The sequence below is a fragment of the Lepus europaeus genome, chromosome 3, assembly GCF_033115175.1.
Source record: "Lepus europaeus isolate LE1 chromosome 3, mLepTim1.pri, whole genome shotgun sequence".
NCBI lineage: Eukaryota > Metazoa > Chordata > Mammalia > Lagomorpha > Leporidae > Lepus > Lepus europaeus.
Window position 1 is genome coordinate 161248104 of NC_084829.1, and position 17546 is coordinate 161265649.

At 49.8% G+C, this 17546-nt stretch overlaps 1 protein-coding gene across 1 annotated transcript in view; it reads left to right on the forward strand.

Moving 5' to 3' along the window:
* Positions 1-17546, forward strand: part of SLC22A3 (solute carrier family 22 member 3) — a 100854-nt gene that overhangs the window by 73668 nt on the left and 9640 nt on the right. Inside the window, exons 6-7 of the mRNA XM_062187778.1 lie at positions 12660-12757; positions 12869-13083. Coding sequence (XP_062043762.1) covers positions 12660-12757; positions 12869-13083 — 313 coding nt within the window. The remainder of the gene's footprint in view (positions 1-12659; positions 12758-12868; positions 13084-17546) is intronic.

A 17546-nucleotide genomic window follows, 5' to 3' on the forward strand; every position in this document is an offset into this window, starting at 1 on the left:
CACACCTGAACTTTTTGGGGAAATCCGCATCCAAACCCGAGTGCTGAGTCTCCCAGGGAGAGTTCTCAGCGTTCCGGAATGTGATGAAGGTCTTTCTGTGCTACATCAGGAATCCTGGGATACTTGGCAAATCTGGAAGCCCTGAAACGGGAGGCAGTTCCGGGATGACTTCTTCTGAGGGGCCCTGGGTGTGAGTGTTTGGGTGGTGGTGGTTTTTCTTGGGGGGCACAGTTGAGTTCATCGCTGGGCCATGCAGTGTCCCTCTTACGTCTGATTTTACCCACTCTTGCTCAACCCAGTGTTGCAGACGTCTGCCCGTCTGGCTCCCGTGGAGTGCATTTCTTCCAGCCGCTGCGTGGCGCCCATTCATGTGCACCTGCTGCATCTCATGTGTCCATCTTCCTAACGACAGGCAGCTGGGGTGCCTCTGTGACGACGATGAGTGTTTCCACTGTGTTCTTTTAGGACCAGGAGGAGGAGGTGTCGGAGCGGTGCAGGCTGAGAACCCTGCATCTTGCCAGCTGGCTTTCTGTGGCCCTCCTGGGCCAACTGAGTGCCCCGTTTGTCTCAGTTTTCTCGTGTTGGCCAGCCTCCTGAGTGTTTTAAGTTGTACGCCTCTGGTGCTAGTGAGAGCAAATCTTCATGCAGGTTACTTGGCTATTTGGATTTCCTTCTCTGTATATTGCCTCACTATCTTGGCTTTGTTTTGTTTTGGACATTTTTCCCTTTCAATTTATAGCATCTCCTTTTATTCTCTAAATGTAATCCCATCATTGGTCTTAGATATTGGAAGTATCTCCTCCCTAATGTTTTAGTTGTGCATTAACTTTGATTATCTTTCCTTATTTAACAAAAATCCTGAAATCCTTAAACCGATTTGATGTGGTCCAATCAGTCTACAGTTTCATCTGTAAGTTGTTTTGTGGGTTTTGTTTAAGAAATGTCTGCTGCTCCCAAGGTCACGGAGATGTTCTCCTGTTAGCCAGTGGCTTTGACTGCCACATCCAGGCTCGAATCCATCTGGAGAGCACCATCGTTTGCGTGCAAGACCGACACCTGCCATCGTTCGTCCCCACACGGAGCCAGCCTTCTCCACACCAGCTAATACTCAGTTTCATGAGTTGATCAGGTTCCCGTTTCTGGAAGTGAGTTGGTTTACAGTGTAGAATTGGAGGAGCGTTTTTAGCGATCTCAGCAATCAGTGGCTTGAACATGGAGTTCTGTGCTGTGGATTTCAGTGAGGCAGGGGCAGCCCGCAGGGGTAAGCAGGGACTGTTGGCCTTGGGCGACGCTCTGTGTGGCTGAAGTCGTGGGTGATGAGTGATGTCTCGACCTGAGACATTGGCACGAATGCCAGACACTCCTCTTCACACACTGGGTCTTGAAAGACACGGACGTCTTTGTTGCTGAACATCCCAAATGTTTATCCTCCTCCAAAGCGAATGTTCTGATTCTGAACTTGAATTTCGGATTCTGTTCTTGAGCTGTTCGGCACGGAAATGATAGAGAAGCACTTTCCAGAGTCTGGAAATGAGACCTGGAAGGCTCAAGGGATGTGATTCCCCTGCACCCAAGGGTCGTCAAGGCCTTCTTTAAAAATTGATTTGGTCACCAGGTAGAGGCGTCGCAGGCCCAGGGAGAAGACAGCCGGGAACTGAGCTGGACCGGGCAGCAGCTGTGCTGGAATCCTGCACGAACCTGGGCCAGGGACAGCTCCCCTCGGCTGGAGAGGATGCACCTGCTGTTTCTGAGTGTCCTGGCCGCTGTCTCGCTAGAATAACCCCTGAAGCTCTCAGAACTAGGAAGTGATGTGCATTTTGACGGGTTAGGATGTGTGTTTTCGATTTGTGTTTGTGATGTATCAGATAGTTTGTTTTAATTCACTCACCCAAGCTTTTTCTCCTTAAAAAAAAAAAAAAAAAAAAAAAAGCCTTGGCTGCCTCGTGTTTTATAGCTACACAGTTTGCCTATTCATAGAACTACAGATTTTGTGTGTCACGCGTGCTACTTTAGCTGACATGGGACATTTGTTTCATTTGGTGTTTACAGCTCGGCTGTTTGCCTAATGGTTCTTGGCATCTGTCGGTGCTGTCGGAGAGCTGGATGACAGGTTTAATCCAATCCAGGAACACGGCGTTTGGCGTCTTTGTCCCGAATTCTCAGTCATTAGGGTCAGAGTTTGGAGCCGAGAGTGTGTGTTCTTGTTCCGTGTCTCCTCTGCTTTGTCTTAGAGAAGTGAAGAACCAGGCCAGCACATGGGCCCAGTGCAGCTGTCAGCCTCTGCTCACCCTGGCGCCCCCGGCTGTGGTGCTGTGCAGGGCAGAGAGCCCGGGGAAGGAGGGTGTCTTCCAGGCCAGCTCAGAATCCGCAGGGCGTCCTGTAAAAGAGCCCCGGGGACGCAGGTGACCTGGACCTGCTCTGGCCTCTTGGGCAATGGAGCCCCAGAAACATGGCTACCCCAAGTGGAAAACTGCCCAGTGCTTTTCAAAGATTTCATCCGAAACAGAATTCTCTCATGAATAATTTCATATTGATCCTATGTGGCCGTGAGAATATTTTTGGATAGATTGGATTAAATGAAACATTAATGACACTCATTTGCTATTTCAACTTTTTTTTTTTTAGAAAAACTTCAATTATGGATTTATTTGCAAGACAGAGTTACAGAGAGAGGGGGGGAGAGAGATCTTCCATCTGATGGCTCACTCCCCAAATGGCCACAAAGAGCTGGGGCTGGATCAGGCCAACGCCAGGAGCCTGGAACTCCATCCAGGTCTCCCACGTGGGTGGCAGGGCCCGTGCACTTCAGCTGCCTCCCACTGCTTTCCCAGGTGCATTAGCAGAGAGCTGGACCAGAAGTGGAGCAGCCAGGGCTTGAACCGGCTCTCACATGGGATGCTGGCATCGAAGGCAGTAGCCGGTTGCCACAATGCTGGCCTCTCTGTTTTCCTTTTTTTAGTGTGGCCACTAGAAGACATGAACGTAACCCTGTGTCTCCCCTCCTACTGTTATTGGGCAGTGCTGGTGTGGGACACTGGAATTCGTCTGTAAGCAACATGATAAGCACCAGACATTCATGATGGATTAAATACAGATGGCTCCTTATCCCAGGGGCTCTCACACTGCGAATATGTGATCAACTCTCGTGTCACAGTGTTTGTCTAGTGAGGTTTTCAAAAGCGCCCAGGTGCTGCAGGTAATTGGGCAGAGGCTGCTTCAGGGATGCCCGGGAGCAAGGAGGCCCCAGGGGTAGCCGATACACAGCTGTCATGAAGCGCTGAGTGTGCGCAGGCGGCACGGGCGCGTCCCCCGTGGTCTCCAGTGGGGTCCTCTAAATGCCCACACGGGGGAGGCGGAACCCTCGTGCACCCATGAGAAAGTGAGGGCCGAGGATTGGAGTAGCGCCACCAAGCAGCGCTCCGAGTGAAATGCCACGTCGCGAGGCCTGGCCCCGGTGCTCATCTGAATCCACCCCAGGACATGTATGGTGCTCTTACAACAGAGAGCGCATCGCGGCCGAGGGCAAACCAGGCCTTGGCAGAATTAAAAGGCAGTCAAGGCCGGGCACCACGGCTCACTAGGCTAATCCTCCGCCTTGCGGCGCCGGCACACTGGGTTCTAGTCCCAGTCGGGGCACCGGATTCTGTCTCGGTTGCTCCTCTTCCAGGCCAGCTCTCTGCTATGGCCTGGGAGTGCAGTGGAAGATGGCCCAAGTGCTTGGGTCCTGCACCCGCATGAGAGACCAGGAGAAGCACCTGGCTCCTGCCATCGGATCAGCACGATGTGCCGGCCGCAGCGGCCATTGGAGGGTGAAGCAACGGCAAAAAGGAAGACCTTTCTCTCTGTCTCTCTCTCTCACTATCCACTCTGCCTGTCAAAAAATAAATAAATAAAATTAAAAAAAGGCAATCAAAGAGATGGCTAGGGCAGACAGTACAGGAGAGAGGTGCAAGGGTGCCGCGTGGCCTGGAGGGCGCTTCTTTCTCTGACGCCTTTACTAGGCAACGCACCTCCAAACAGAGCCACGCCCCCTCCCCTGTGCTTGGGTGTCCTGCTCGGAGGATGTAAAAGGTGTGAGAAAAAAGCGCGCCAAGGGAGATGCGCAGGACAGCACACTGGAGAACTGTTGATGACAGAAAGCAGTTCAGGGTTGCCAGAACCCAGAGTGGGCGGAGGGGCCGAGCCCCTTCCCAAAGATGCATGGGAGCATGTTGGGGGTCGTGGAAACATCCATGCCCTCGTCGAGGTGCTGGTTTTGCGACTCCATACATTTGTCATAAGTCATTGAAGTGTACTTAAAATTAAGAGCTTTTATTGTACATTTTGTCTTAAGCAAAAAAAATAAAAATCTTTAAGCACGTTAAAACCTGTGCTAGCGTTTTGGTTCTTTGGAGTCTGACTCAGACCAGGCTGGACTTGGAATCCCCAAGGTGACAGAAGACAAACCCAGCTCCAGGGCGAGAGGCCCCTGTGAGAGAACGATCGCTGCGGCAGTTCTGGAATGCTCCTTCCCCTCCTGGCTGAGCTCCTCCCCAGACGCGGCTCCGGGGTCCTCGGACACCGGAAGGAAGGCCGTCTTTCCGAACCTGCCTCACTGTGGGCAAGCTGTGAGCAAATCAAAGAGAAGCTGGATTGGCTCTTGAAGGCAATCCTGCTTGCTTGGAAGAACTGTACATCCACCCACGCAGTCAACGGGGAAGGTCCGCTTTACATGCCTGATGAGCCTCACTTGTTATCAACATTTCAGATTCTTTTAAAAGTAGAGGATGTGGATTAGGCCTGAAACGTGTGCTTTGGAGAAGCAGATGTCATGCGGCTGCTTGGTTGGTTCTAGCATTAAAAGTTTGAAAGTCAGACTAATACCGAGGGTTTTTGTAGCGTGAAGCAATTACGTGAACTATTTGCTAATTGTTATTTTGCCTACAGTATTCAGTTGGACTGGGTTTTTCAGATCATCGTGTTTTTGGCAACAAGTAAGTGACAGTTGTCTTAAATGGACTTAGACAACAGGGACATCACTGGCTCCTGTGTCTGGAATTCTAGCGACAGCAGGTTCAGGGTTGGCATCGCCTGCTTTCCCGTCCTCTCGCAGGGCTGCTGCACCTCAGGGTGGGTTCTCTCCTGGGGCTGGGGGCCTGCTGAGATCTAGTTAGCCCCTGCCTGGCTGCAGAGCAATGAAGGACTTTCCCTGAAGCCCTTTTCTCCCTGGCCCAAACTGGGTCGTGTGCCCATTTCTCACTGGCTCACTTTGGGCCACGTTGGTTCAAATTGGGTCCCATGGAACCGGTCATGGACACAGAGATGGGTCGCCTGCCCCGTACGTGGAAGCGGAGCCAGCTCCCCTGAGAGTCGGGATGAATCTCTCGTGTTTGTTGGGGAGGAGGGCTGGGCATGGAGAAGATGCTGTGGGAAAGAGAAGGGGCGACAGTACTGATCAACACAGGTACACTAGTGTCTGAAATCCATCCATTTAAATAGATTACTTACTTTAAGAGAATATGTATGGCCAAAAAGAGAAATTAAAAGATACCATAATCCCACTGCCCCTGAGACCCTTTAAAGAAATGATACAAGGATAGTTTTATTTTTTTTTTTCTTGGAAACCTTTTATTTAAGGCATACAAACTTCATGCATGGCTTAGGTATAACTTTAGGAACATAGTGATTCTTCCCACCCTACCTGCCCTCCCACCCTCCTCCTCCTCCCTCTCCTATTCCCATTCTTATTTTTTACTAAGATCTGTTTTCAATTAACTTTATACACATAAATTATACTGAGTAAAGAGTATGACCAAAAAAAAAAACTGTTCCTCAGCAGTTGAGACGAGGGCTGTTCAAAGTCATTGTTTCTCTCAGTGTCAATTTCATTTCTATAGATTACCTTTTAGGTGCCCTATTAGTTATCACAGATCAGGGAGAACACATGGTGTTTGTCCTTTCTGACTGGCTTATTTCACTAAGTATGATGTTTCCCAGTTTCATCCATTTTGCTGCCAAACACCAGGCTTCCTTCCTTCCTTCCTTCCTTCCTTCCTTCCTTCCTTCCTTCCTTCCTTCCTTCCTTCCCTCCCTCCCTCCTTCTCTTTCTTTCTTTCTTCCTTTCTTTCTTTCTTTCTTTCTTTCTTTCTTTCTTTCTTTCTTTCTTTCTTTCTTTCTCTTTCTCTTTTTCCTTTTCTTTTCCTTTTCTTTTTACTGCTGTTAGTACTCCACAGTGTACATATCCCACAATTTCTTTATCCAGTCATCAGTTGATGGGCATCTGGGTTGATTCCACATCTTAGCTATTGTGAATTGAGCTGCAGTAAACATGGAGGTGTAGATCACTCTTTCACATGCTGATGTCATTTCCCTTGGGTGAATTCCCAGGAGTGGGATGGCTGGGTCATGTGGCAGGTCTATATTCAGATTTCTGAGCTGTCTCTAAACTGTCTTCCACAGTGGCTGAACCAGTTTACATTCCAACCAACTGGATTAGGTACCTTTTTACCCACATCCTCGCCACATCTGTTGTTGGTAGATTTCTGTATGAAAGCCATTCTAACTGGGGTGAGGTGGAACCTTATTGTGGTTTTGATTTGCATTTCCCTGATGGCTGGTGATCCTGAGCATTTTTTTGTGTGTCTGTTGGCCATTTGGATTCCTCTTTGGAAAAATGCCTGTTTAAGTCCTTTGCCCATTTCTTTACTGGGTTGTTTGTTTTGTTCAGTTTCTTGATCTCTTTATATATTCTTGTTTTTAATCCTTTATAAATTACACAGTTTGTAAGTAATTTCTTCCATTCTGTTGGATGCCTCTTCACCTTGCTGAGTGTTTCTTTTGCAGTGTAGAAGCTTCTCAATCTGATGTAATCCAATTTGTCAATTTTGGCTTTGATTGCATGTGCCTCTGGGGTCTTTTTCAAGAACTCTTTGCCTGTGCCAAGGTCCTGTGGGGTTTCCCCAGTGTTCTCTGATAGTTTGATGGTGTTGGTTCATAGATTTAGGTCTTTAGCCCATGTTGAGTGGATTTTTGTGTGAGGTGTAAGGCAGGGGTCTTGCTTCATACTTCTGCATGTGGAGATCCAGTTTTACCAGCACCATTTGTTTCTCCAGGGATTGATTTTAGTTTCTTTGTCAAAGATAAGTTGGTTGTAGATGTGTATGTTTATTTCTGGAGTTTGTATCTTGTTCCATTGGTCTACCCATCTGTTTTTGTACCAGTACCAGGCTGTTTTGATAATAAATTGCCCCATAATATGTCTTGAAATCTGGTATTGTGATGCCTCCAGCTTTGTTTTTGTTATATAAGATTGCTTTAACTATTCTGGGCCTCTTGTGCCTCCATATGAATTTCAGCATCATTTTTTCTATATCTGAGAAGAATGTCCTTGGTATTTTGATTGGCATCACATTGAATCTGTAAATTGCTTTTGATAATATGAACGTTTTGATGAGACTGATTCTTCCAATTCATGAACACAGAGGATTTTTCCATTTTTTTGTGTGTGTCCTCTTCCATTTCTTTCTTTAAAGTTCTGTAATTCTCATCATAGAGATCTTTGACATCTTGGTTAAATTTATTCCAGGTATTTGATTTTTTTTGTCACTATTGTGAATGGGATTGATCTTAGAAGTTCTTTCTGAGCCGTGGCATTGTCTGTGTACACAAAGGCTGTTGATTTTTGTGTGTTGATTTCATATCCTGCCACTTTTACCGAACTCTTTTATAAGTTCCAACAGTCCTTAGTGGAGTCTTTTGGATCCGCTATATATAGAATCATGTCATCCGCAAACAGGGATAGTTTGACTTCCTCCTTCTCAACTTGTATACAAGGACACTTTTCAACAATAAAATAAATACTGTATTCTGCATACTGCAGATGTAGTGTAGCATGGTGTTACCGACCTCTTGGTTCATGTACTCACTGTGTGTCCTCCTTGGATAAGCTGTTTAACTTTCCCATACAGTCACTTCTTCCTCTCTGTAACGGGCATATGCGTAAGTAGCATCTGTGTAAGTTCCTGGAGTTCAGGGTCAGCAAACTATATTCTGTACCAGACCTGGCTCACACACCTGGCTCACCACCTGTTTTGGTAAGTAAGGCTTTTTTGGAACCATTTCTGTGTCATCCATGGCCACTTTCAGACTGTAATGGCAAAGTCAAGTAATTCCAGCAAGGAAGTTGTAGCTCACAAACAAAGAATATTCACTGCCTGGTCCTCTGCGGAAAGTGTTGACTACTGAACTGGACCCTGGGACCTCTGTTGTCTTGTCAAAATCTGAGGTAGGAGTGGGCGTTTGGCCTGGTGTTTAGACCCTGCACGGGATGCCGCGTTGCACATTGGAATGCCTGAGTTTGGGTCTTGGCTGTGCTCCTAATGCCAGATTCCGCTGAATGTGCACCCTTGGAGGCAGCATGGATGGTTCATGTTGGGTCTCTGCCACCCACATGGGAGAACTAGATTGAGGTCCCAGCTTTGCCCTTGGCCCAGTGCCAACCATTGGGGTCGTTGGGGTGAGCCAGCTGATGGGAACACACTCTCTCTCTCTCTCTCTCTCTCTTTGTGAGTGTGTGTGTGTGTGTGTGTTTCTGTCCATCTATGTTAAAAACCTACCTGTCATAATTCTGGGGTCACATAATGACTGAAGATCTGGCCAGGAAATGGGGGTGTCTGCAGAGCTCACAGGAAGACAGCCATGTTCATGTATGGTCTCTCTTAGAAGCAGTTAGGAACCTTGAATGGAGCCAGCCCTCTTATCCATGGGTTCTACATCCGGGGACCCAACCAACTGAACCTACTCCCAAACAACTACTTACATAGCACTTACGTTGTGTTGGCTGTTACAAGTAACTAGGGTTGATTGAGCGTATACAGGAGGTGGGAGGGGATTGTGCACACCTAATACACCACGTTATCCCAGAGACTTGAGCATATGTGGGTTTTATCATCTGTGGGGGTCCTGAAGCAGTCCCCCTCCACTGCTGGGGGACAACTGTAGCTGATGTGTTTAAATGCCAGGTGTCTGCTGCATTGACCGGACATCTTGAAATCCATGCAGTCTGGTTTCCATTCAACTCTGGAATGTTGGTGTTGGGGCCTGATGGGAGTGAACTTGCTGAGTCTCACCTAGTGGGTAGAATCATGGCTAAGGCACAAACCAAGACTGAATAAGAAATGGAAGAGAACCCGTATTCCCTGTGGATTCTTGGGTCTTTGAAAAGGAAGCCATTGTCACCTCCCTGTGTGCTGGGTGGACAGTGAATAGATGGGGGCAAGAGTAGGCTAATCGGGGACCCCCAGAGAGAACAAGACTAATCCAGGCAGACCCCAGTGTGAGTGCAAGGAGAGAACCAGCAGGATAAGCCAGCAGTGCTGCTTCATGGAGGAAAACTGTCCTCGTGCTCTAGCTGGTCTGAATCCTGAATTTAATCACCCCTAAAAATCTAGATTATTTGAGTCAAGTCCAATTTACCTAGAGTGATTTGACTGAAACCTAACTTCTTCCCACAACAACATCTTAACTGCAGATCCAATTCTTGGTCAAGTGCATGGTGCCTTCTCTAGAAAGAACTGGAAATGACCATCAACTCGAGAATTTTTCTGGAATAAAAAGCTTGCTCTAGATCCAGCATTGCCACGGAGGGGTTAGGCACAGGAGACCTCCACTCAAGGATCGGTCTCAGATCCTGGCTGGGCCACTGCTCCTGTCCTGGTCTTTAGCCCTTAATGTCTAAGCCTTGATTTTCTTATCTACAAGATGGGACTAATAAAAGCACTAACTTGACAGAGCTTGGGTGAGAATTAAATGAAATAATCCATGTTCAGTACAAACAAATATACACTCTGTGGATGTTAGCCCTTTTAGCTTGGGTAAAATAGAGCAACTAATTACACAAAATATTTTGAACCAAATAATAACTTTGTTCTTATGTTCTTCTTTTATATATATATATATTCCTGCTTATTTTGAAAGCAGCAGAGATGAAAGTAGATAAACAAAAATCCTTTACTGGGGTCTTGGACGTCAGAAAGTTAGCTCAGGGAACATTTTAACAGGGCAGCGTGGTGGTTAGGATCTAGGTCAACGTGCTGCCCAAACAGAGACACAGGACACAGTGACAGGAAGGAGAAGGTGTCGCTCCTCCTGACACACACGCACGACATCCAGGTCGTCTCGTTGCTGGTCACAGGGCCGCCCACCGTTGGAAAAGAGCCTGGGAAATCGGACTCTCGCTAGACAGCCGTGCTCCCAGATTCTGAGGAGTCCGTTCTCAGCACCTGCTCACAGTAGAAGTCCGCAGATCAGGTGAACGGCCCGAGTGCTCCAGAAGCAGAGAGGGTTTTACATGCTGTCCCCTCGGAGGAATTATGTGCGGGGAGAGAGTTGTGCTTACCCTCGTGTGATCATAGACAGCGAAATGTGCATTGAAATATCAGAAGGCGCCCACTAAACGTGTGTCACCGTCCTAGATCAATTAGGAAGAAAAGGAGAGGAGGGGAGGGGAGGGAAGAGAGGAAGAATCCCTAGCAGTCCTCCCTGGGCACTGTCATGGAGATTACTGTTGATTCCTTGATGTTGTTTTTTTTTTTTTTAAGATTTTATTTATTTATTTGAGAAGTAGAGTTACAGACAGTGAGAGGGAGAGACAGAGAGAAAGGTCTTCCTTCCGTTGGTTCACTCCCCAAATGGCTGCAACAGCTGGAGTTGTGCTGATTGAAGCCAGGAGCCAGGAGTTTCTTCCACGTCTCCCACGTGGGTGCAGGGGCCCAAGGACTTGGGCCATCTTCTACTGCTTTCCCGGGCCACAGCAGAGAGCTGGATTGGAAGAGGAGCAGCCGAGACTAGAACCGGGGCCCATGTAGGATGCTGGTGCCGCAGGCCGAGAATTAACCTACTGTGCCACAGCGCCGGCCCCTCGTTGATGTTGATTTTTAAAACACATAATCATTGTGTGTTCCACGAAGCAGGTAAAACAATACTATTGGAACTATGACACATTGCTGTCCTGTCAGTCCAATTATAGGATACGTCCTAATATAAGAGCTGTTAGAATACAGAGGAAAATGTCTTTGTGTAGAAGAAACAGCACTGGGAAGACTCAGGAAAACAAAGTGATCTAGAGAGACTCATTTGCAGTCTTGTGTGTGTGTGTGTCTTTCCCTGGTGCAGGTGTAGGCAGGGGCTATCGAACCTGCCTGGTTGAGTCTCATCTGATGGACGAGTCGCCCTCAGTGGGAGTTTGCTCCAAGTCACGGGCTTGTGGCTGCTCGTGGAAAAAGGTTTGGCACAAAGGCTTGGGAAATGGGTGAGATTTCCACTCCACCTGGGCCAGAGCTGGCGTGGGGTAAACAGACAGAAGGGGTCCTGTCTTCTGTGCTCAGAATTCCTTCTTTATAGAACAAAAACGGATGGCTTCATGCTGAAGGGGCAGATGAGCCCGGGCCCCTGGCTTCCTGTTTCACAGACGGTTGCTGAACACCAGCCACTTTGCTTGGCGCCACAACACAGTCCCCAGCCCACCAGGCCTCGGGAGCTCCTGAGAGTGAGAGAAGTAGACCCTTGAGGCCTGCTGTCGTGTGGGTGCTCGGTAGGTTAGAGGTCTGGGGAGCAGAGCGGCAGATCCAGGAGCCACAGTTCTGTCTGAGGTTAGGAAAGACCTCCCGGGGGAGGTAAAATCAGGGGAGGGGCTCAAGGACCTCCACGCAGAGGGGCAGCCTGTGCACGAGGGAGGGTGGGGCTCTGGGTGCTGCAGGGGCAGGGCTCTGCGGCCTCAGCACACTGGGCCAGGTTTGCTCTGCAGCTCTGTTTGGCTAACAGCAGTATTTTGGAATCAAAATGAAGAAAGGGCCATCTTGAACGGCCAGATAGAGGTGTTTTTTCCTTAGACCATATTTCCTTCGACCTAAAGGAGCCAGATTCCCATGAAGGGGCTAAATCAGAATCCTACCTTTATTGCTTGCTCTTGTACTTAACGTTATTTTGTCAAACTAAGGTTTGAGGACTGAGCCCAGCACTGTGGCACAGCAGGTTAAGCCACAACCTAAGATGCTGGCATCCCATAGAAGCGTCAGTTCAAGTCCCAGCTGCTCCACTTTCAGTCCAGCTCCCTGCTAAAGTGGCCTGGGAAGGCAGCAGAAGATGACCCAAGTGCTTGGGCCCCTGCACCCATGTGGGAGACCCTGATGGAGTTCCAGGCTCCTGGCTTTGGCCTGGCCCAGCCTCGACCCTTGTGGGTGTTTGGGGGGTGAACCAGCTGATAGAACATCAGTCAGTCATTTTTTCTGTCTCTCTGTCTTTCCCTCTCTATAACTCTGCCTTTCAAATACATAAATAAATCTTTAAAAAATAAAGGATTTGAGGACTTATGTAAAGACAGTTGGCTGAATTTCACCTGCCCTACTCAATTTTATTCTTCTTTTTCCCCAATTCAACAAATGTTCCCGTAGATTCGCTGCAGAGCAGGGTTTTTTCCCTGTTGACTCGGGGGAGTCTAGCTGGAAGCACTGCCGTTACCTTAAGTGCAGATTCCCTGGGCAGCCTCTCCGTAGGTGTGAACGTGGCCGGTTCACGCCAGCAGCCGGGAATCGCGCCGGCTGTGAATGGGGTTGATGATGAGTCTGTACTGTGCAGCTGTTTCTTGCTGACCATTGCGACTGAAATGTGCTTTTCTTGTGTAGATCACTGTTACAGATGAGGAGGTTAGTAATCCATCCTTTTTAGATCTGGTGAGAACTCCCCAAATGAGGAAGTGCACCCTTATACTTATGTTTGCTTGGTAAGTTGCAGTTCCGATGGATTTAAACGCTTGTGTCAAATTTCCAACGTGCTCGCTCCTTCCAGTCAGGTCAAAGTTGCCTCTCACTGCCCTTCTCTGGTGTCGCCGCAGGTTCACCAGTGCGGTGGTGTACCAAGGACTTGTCATGCGCCTGGGGATCATCGGAGGCAACCTCTATATAGACTTCTTCATCTCCGGAGTCGTGGAGCTGCCGGGAGCGCTCTTGATCTTGCTGACCATCGAGCGCCTTGGACGTCGCATCCCCTTTGCGGCCAGCAATATGATGGCAGGGGTGGCGTGCCTGGTCACTGCGTTCTTACCAGAAGGTAATCTCCCCCCGGATCTGCTGGACAGTCAGAGAACTTGAAAAAACTTAAAATAATCAAGAGTGTGGAGCCACTTGTCCTTTAGAAATGAACCGTGACGTCACAGGCTTGGCACCACGCAAGCATTAGTGATGGCACTCAGCTTCCTGCCCGTCGGTGCAAAGATGGTGGAGAGAAGAGGTTGGCTCTGTAGGTTTTTCCGTTTTCTCAGTGTTTAGGCCTGTTTGTAGATGAAATAGTGAATGGTCTAAATCTGATTTGTACTAAAAGTCAGTTACTCCTCACCCTTTGGATCTGAGTTTCGTGACGCAGTGGGCGTGGTTTGATGTAGCTCTGCTCCCCTGCTAGGCACGAGGTCACAGGTGGAAGGAAGACCCCGTTCCTGACTTCAAGTGGTTCAGGGGATACAGACACTTCAACACTGGCACAGAGCTGCGTGGGAAATGCAGTAACAGGACCCTTTGCAAGACTGAGAAGTAGCAAAAGCAAAACAAAAAGTTGTGGGGAAGGATTAGTCCGTTGGGTGGAGAGGGTTGTCCCACGCAAGCTTTGCAGAAGTGAGACGTGGACGTGCGCAGAGAATGGACTGTGCCCGACAGGGAGCAAGGGGGAGGGTGCTTTTCCGAAGCAGACACCTTTGTGGGTTCAGGAACCGAAGGCTGTTGGTTGTCTCCAGAAAGCAGACAAGGAGCCCTGAGAGAGGCTGATCACCAGCCCTGCAGCTGGGCCAGCAGCTTGGGCACAGACCTGTGACCCTGTGGAGGAGGGCGGGGGCTGGCGTAGCAGCGGGACAGTGGCTCTGAGGAGGCAGAGGTGCTGAGAGCAGGGATCAAGGTGGTGCTGGGTGGGCCTGGGCGGAGGACTGAGTTCACTTCCGGGAGGTTGTGCAGGTGAATCTGAGCTTGCTGGCCAGTGGGTCGGGGAGAGGAGGGGGGGAAGCAAGGGTCACAGTGACCCCACGCGCCGGGTTGACACAACCCAGGTGACCTCTGTCAGGGGGCACGGCAGGTAACCCCCCAGGGAAGGAGTGACGTCGCGCACATTCATGATTTCCGCGCCCAGGGCTGCGCGTTGGGGTTATGGGGAGAGCTGGGTTCTCTGGTTGGCCTTTGTGTCTGCACACAGGTTGCCTTTGAGACTGCGCTGGGGACCAGAAGCGAATGCCTAATATTGCAGACAGCAGAACAGTCAGGCATTTACAAATGAGCTGATTAAGCAGATGAAGGTTTATGACTTCCAAAAACACCCAGTACACCCTGTTTGCACAAAGTGACAGGAATGCCAGTCTTTAGCCCAGGAAATCGGCCGTGCAGCGTCTGTGTCGCTCCAGGATGGCGGATACCAGGGAGACGGCCGGCTTCTGTGGCTCTGCCCCCAGAGTTCTGATAAAGCGTCAGAAACCAGCCGGCCGAAAACAGCAGCTGCTGCTGGAGGCCAGAATCTAAAGCAGGCTGTCTCCGAGGCCGTGCGGAAGGCTCCGTCCCAGGCTCCTTCTCGGCTTCTGGAGGTCGCTGGCTGTCCTCACAGTCTTGGTCACCACCTGAGTCGCTGCACCCGACCCATGACTTTCTCTCTGTGTGCTGATTCTGCCTGCAAAGACTATTTCCAAATACGGTCGCATTCTGAGGTTCCAGGTGGGCCTGAGATTGGGGGAGACACTATTCGACTTCCCACACTGAGCCAACATACTCTAAGCACTGGAAGATGTGTTTTATAGCCACCTGTCAGGGCGGGTCCACTCGGGATCTGTGAACTGCCAGCCACTGAGCTAGGAGAGAAGCACTGAGCAAAACAAGATGGATGTGACTCCCGCCCTCCGGAAATGCGTGATGGAGAGAGTCAGACACGTTGGGGGTGTCGTTGTTCTATTTTTCTTTGGTTTGGGGACTAACAGTGCAGCTCTCCCATTGTCTTTGCGTGTGGAGTAGGGGTGAAGTTACTCATTGTGCATGAACATGGGAACCCGGGGAGGGTGGTCATAACCTGTGGTCAGTGTTTCACCGTGGCCACATCACCCTGGAGACTTCCCGTGGGCCCACACCCATTGGGAGGAGATGAGTGTGTGCTGTGTGTCCAGCCTGGCCCCCCAGAGCATTCTCGACTGTGTGTGCACCCCAGGGTTGAAACGACTCGGTGGGCGAGAACCAAGCTGTTCTCTAGGAAACACTTTCACACTTTGGAAAATCTCGGGCCAACAACAGACTCTGTGCTCCGTCCAGTCAGTTCTGTCAGCTGCACTTTCCCTGTCGGAGCTTTAACGGTGCCTTAGCCGGCCTGGAACCGCTGCCCCCGGGACAGATTTTGTTGACGTCTTCTGCAGAGCTGGCCGCTTTCATAGGCACATATTGTTCACGACTGCTGGCAAGAAGAAGCTTCACGTCCCTGAAATGAGTTCCAAATGTTCACAGAGGTTCCTCCCGGGAGCTGGCAGCCCTTCCGGCCCCAGGCTCTGGACTTGCCTCTGGGGAGGGTCAGATTAACATTCGAGAAGCTCCGCCGGGGCCCTTGGTTGACGTCATCCGTGGGCCCAGAGCCCCTGCACAGAATGCTGATGAGCGTCTAGAGAAATCAGCTCTAAAATTGTCCCACAGAAAACAGCGGCGTTGGCTTTGCCTTCCGCAGACCAACTTTTCGTGATCTGAGGTGGAATTCTGGGGGAAGAGCGGTCTTTGTGGCCATGTCTTGACCCGAGACTCGCTCCGTGCTTTTGGCCCACATTCCCAAACTCAGGCTGAAGTCTGGAAGACAAAGAACTTCCTTTGTCTGTGCCCACCTGCTTGCTGTCTTTAGTTTGAGTTTCTCTAGATGACCACACACGCCGCCATTGGGGTAGGTCGTCTTTTGCAAAAGAAAAAGTTGTCTTTTACTTTGATTCTTCTGTCAGTCAGTCCAGTAGCCTAATATCCCTGTTGCAACTTTGCGTTCAATTTTATTTCACGATGTGGAACAGACCGGGCAGTCAGAGGAGACTTGGAACTCTGTTTTTGTCTCTGTAGTGGAGTTGTTATTCACAAGAGTCTCTAGCTGAGAGAGCCATTGCTTCTCTGTGTTCTCATCTAAGACACTTTTGGTTGTAGCACTTTTTAATAAACTTTTTTTGTTATTTATTTTTCATTTTATTTGAAAGGCACACAGACAAACAGACAAGGAGAGAGCTCCTGTCCGCTGATTCTCTCCCCAAACGACTGTGACATCCAGGGCGAGGCCAGGCGGAAGCCAGGTGCCCAGAACTGATTCTGGGTCTCCTGCATGAGTACTTGAACCCATCATTTGCCTCCTTCCCAGGTGCACACTGGCAGGAAGCTGGATCGGAAGCGGAGATGCTGGGACTCGTACTGCACCCGGCACTCAGACAGGGCACGCACTTGTCCCCAGCAGGGACCTAACCTCTGCCCGGAGCAGCTGCCCCAGTGCTCACTTTTAAAGTGATGTCTGCCACTGCTGCCGGAGGTGTGTCCTGCCTCCTAGGGTGAAGTTAGCCTGCTCCTGGGATGACGCCGTTGCTCCTGGGTCACTTACGCACTCAGCCTTTTCAGCTGGCGAACAGAGCAGTGCCTGGGGACCTCTCTTTAATACATGTCAGCAGAATGGCTGCACGCCATGTGGTTAGCAGCGAACTCCACTGCTTGGGAAAGAGTTGAGGGCCACTCAGAGTAAGGTCAGCACGTAGGGCGCCCCACATGTCCACGAGGGCTGCTGCTTGGCGGTGTGGTCTGAACTTTGCACTGAACTGAGCAGATGCAAACCTGAGTTCACCAGTAGTTTTTCGTGGGGTGCGTGAGTGTGTGTGTGTGTGTGTGTGGACTTTGTTTCCTGGGTTGTGTTTGATTCTTTGTCAAACATTCCCAGCCTCCATTGTAAACCAAACTCTCCACTGTACTTGTTAGTGGGACTCACTTCCAGGGCAGCCTTGATTTGCTAACAAGAAATCCCGGATTGAAGAACCCAGCCAACGTTGTAGCACAGGAGTCAAGCACCGGCTGTGACGCAGGCGTCCCATATAGGCACTGGCTCATATCCCGGCTGCCCTACTTCCACTCCAGCTTCCTGCTAATGCACCCGTGAACACAGAGGAAGACGGCCCATCTGCTTGGGCCTCTGCACCCACGTGGGAGACCTAGAAAAACCTCCTGGCTCCTAGCCTTGGCTCAGCCCTAGCTATTGTGGCTGTTTGGAGAGTGAACCAGCAGATGGAAGATACTCTGTCTTTTTCTCTCTCTCTCTCTCTTTCTCTCTGTTGGTCTTTCCTTCTCTCTGTAACTCTGCCTAGATGATAAATAGAAACATGTAAAAAAAAAGTAGAAGACCCCAGCCTGGATACCTACTCACTCCCACGGTGGCAGCTGGTCTTTCCCCTGCGGCAAGAGCCCAGGAGTCTGCGCCAGGGGCCAGGGCCCAGGGAAACCGGGCGACAGCTCCGTCATCCTTCCCCAGAGCCACCTGCTCGCTAAAGGACAGGGGTG